Source organism: Hermetia illucens, chromosome 2 (assembly GCF_905115235.1).
Source record: "Hermetia illucens chromosome 2, iHerIll2.2.curated.20191125, whole genome shotgun sequence".
Taxonomy (NCBI): Eukaryota; Metazoa; Arthropoda; class Insecta; order Diptera; family Stratiomyidae; genus Hermetia; species Hermetia illucens.
This window is the reverse complement of record NC_051850.1, coordinates 137568051-137570508: the sequence shown is the minus strand read 5'-3', so window position 1 is coordinate 137570508 and position 2458 is coordinate 137568051. Positions and strand designations below refer to the sequence as shown.

Below are 2458 nucleotides of genomic sequence, written 5' to 3'. Positions count from 1 at the left end.
ATTATTGTAGTTTTTTCTGCAATGTAACGACCCTGATCACATTTTTTTTATTGTGGGTACTATCATGAACTATTCTATGTAAAGGCAGAAGAACTCTCTTCGGGAAACATTGTCAGAGGGATGCTGGAACCTTGTTGGAAATTAGGTTCGGGATATTTTTTTCGTGGAAAGGAGCTTCCCCTGGCTCGTTAGTTCAACAAACACCCTAGCTTGAAAGGTTTAGGGAGGTACCTATCTTTATTTCACTGCATTTCAACCAATATCGTAAGGAACTAAATGACACCTTTGATTTGCTATCATCCGTGGCATGATATCATGGGAAAGGTAACCACCTCTGCTTAAATTAAATAAAAATTCGTACTTCGTACTGCATGTCATGCATTTCATAGGCTTTGTTTGCTTCGAAACAAACTTGTTAGCACTGATGAAGGGAACAAGTGGTTCCCGAAATATCGGTATTTGCAAGAATAAATATTCACACCAATGAAAAAGAAACAACAAGTTTTTATCATTTCACATGTAGGTGTAGTATCTTGACAGAAATTACTTTTAGCTCGGGTATAAAGCATTAGGTTTGAAATAACGAGGATATCATTCTATCTCGGAAATCCTTTTCAGTCCTTTCCGAGTGCATGGAACTTCATTCAATATTATAATTACCAAAACTGTTCTACTACAACCCCCAACAATCCGAACATATAACCCATAGAGCACATCAATACATGCAGCTCGACTTCTCTTGGAATGCAAGCCATGAAATCCAATGTCAGATACGTACGCAAGGTTAAATTGGACTATAAAAGTGAATCGCAAGACGCAGTTCAACATCAATCACTCAACACTTCTTGGAACAACACATCCATTCAATTAAACAATTCAAAATGTTCAAATTGGTAAGTGCATTCACATTCAGCCAAAAGTTTTCTTAACTAATGCAATTCTTGCATTCCAGGCAATTGTTGTTTTGGCCATTGTTGCCTCAGCCTGTGCCAAGCCAGGAATTGTTGCACCACTTGCATACAGTGCTCCAGTTGTAGCCGCCCCCGGTGTGGTAACCGCTACAAGCTCCCAAGTTGTTGCTCGTAACTACAATGGATTAGCTGCTGCTCCAATTGTTGCTGCCGCTCCTGTTGCATACGCTGCTCCTGCGATTGCCGCCCCATTGGCCTACTCAGCTTACACTGCTTCAGTAGCCGCTCCAGTAGCTGCAGTAGCCTCTCCCCTGAAATACACCGCTGCACCAATCTTGTTGTAACTCGTCCGGCAATAAAAGTTAATATCTGAATTACGTCTTTTCATATTCGGAATAGATTTAAGATGTTTGAAAGAAGATCGTGATGGCGGGTACTATAAATATTCTCCTTTGATGAGAATTTGTACCAAACTCAAAAGTGATAAATGCCTTGTACGTTATTACTTCCAAAAAACGATTCGTAACTTTGTAAGTTATCGGAACTCTAGCCAGATTGACAATTTAAGTTAATCAAGAATACGTACCTAGTAATGCATCGTAGAGCAAATTTTAACAACGAACGTTATCAAATTCGAGTCATCTATTATTACTATATTATATCATAAAACAAATTGAATATGTAAAATGCTTTGTATATGCTCCCTTAGGATCTCTTATAAGAGTGGTAGGGAATATGGACGTGGCGGTACTCTGTGAACCTTACCGAAACTATGGTAGTGCTACCTGGGTGAAAAACTCATCTGGAAATAAGGCGATATGGGCATGCGGGCGGGAAGCCATTTAAGAAACGGCTTTGTAAGGGCAAAGTAAATGGCGTCTACATCTGCAGCTGTTAAGCTCCTCCTAGTGCAACATCAACGCAATTTGACGAGATGAGAGCCATCTTGGTGTCGGACGCTAGAGACCACGGATCCAAAATCATTGCCGGCGATTTCAACGCGTGGGACTTAGACTGGAGAAGCCGCGTGGCGACCATCAGGTGTCAAATCCTGCTTGAAACCTTCGCCGGGCAGGATATTGAACTAGCCAACGTTGGATGTGTGCTAGGCTTAATCGTCGATCTGACTTACCTCAGTACCTTGTTGACGAGAGGGATGGTCTAGCGGATAAGTGAAAACTGCAACCATAGTGACCACCAGGCCATCTTTCTGCAACTTTAAAAACGCAGGAGGCGAGCAACAGAAGGGGAAAAACCAAGATAGCTGGGTGGTCCACCGAAGCTTTCGAGGAAGAGACATTCCACGCGGTTTTGGATGGAGGATATGTCCTGAAGGGAATGGCACTGGGAAAAAGTGAGCCAGCTGTGTCAGCTTTTAACTGAGGCGTGCGACTCTACCATACCTCGACGGAAGCTCCACCATAAATTACTGGCGGAATCAGGAAATCGCGCTGTTTGGAGCATCGCCTCTGTGAGCATAGAGGCTTTGTCAAAGGACAAGATGGAAGCCAGAATATCGGGAATCGGAGAAAGAATAGCGCGATCTT

At 42.5% G+C, this 2458-nt stretch overlaps 1 protein-coding gene across 1 annotated transcript; it reads left to right on the top strand.

Moving 5' to 3' along the window:
* The first annotated feature begins 790 nt into the window (after positions 1-790).
* Positions 791-1285, top strand: LOC119650165 (cuticle protein 16.5-like). The gene is made up of 2 exons (XM_038052711.1): positions 791-893; positions 953-1285. Exons 1-2 carry the CDS (start codon positions 882-884, stop codon positions 1253-1255), a joined length of 315 nt encoding a protein of 104 aa, XP_037908639.1. The 5' UTR covers positions 791-881; the 3' UTR covers positions 1256-1285.
* The last annotated feature ends 1173 nt before the right edge of the window (positions 1286-2458 follow it).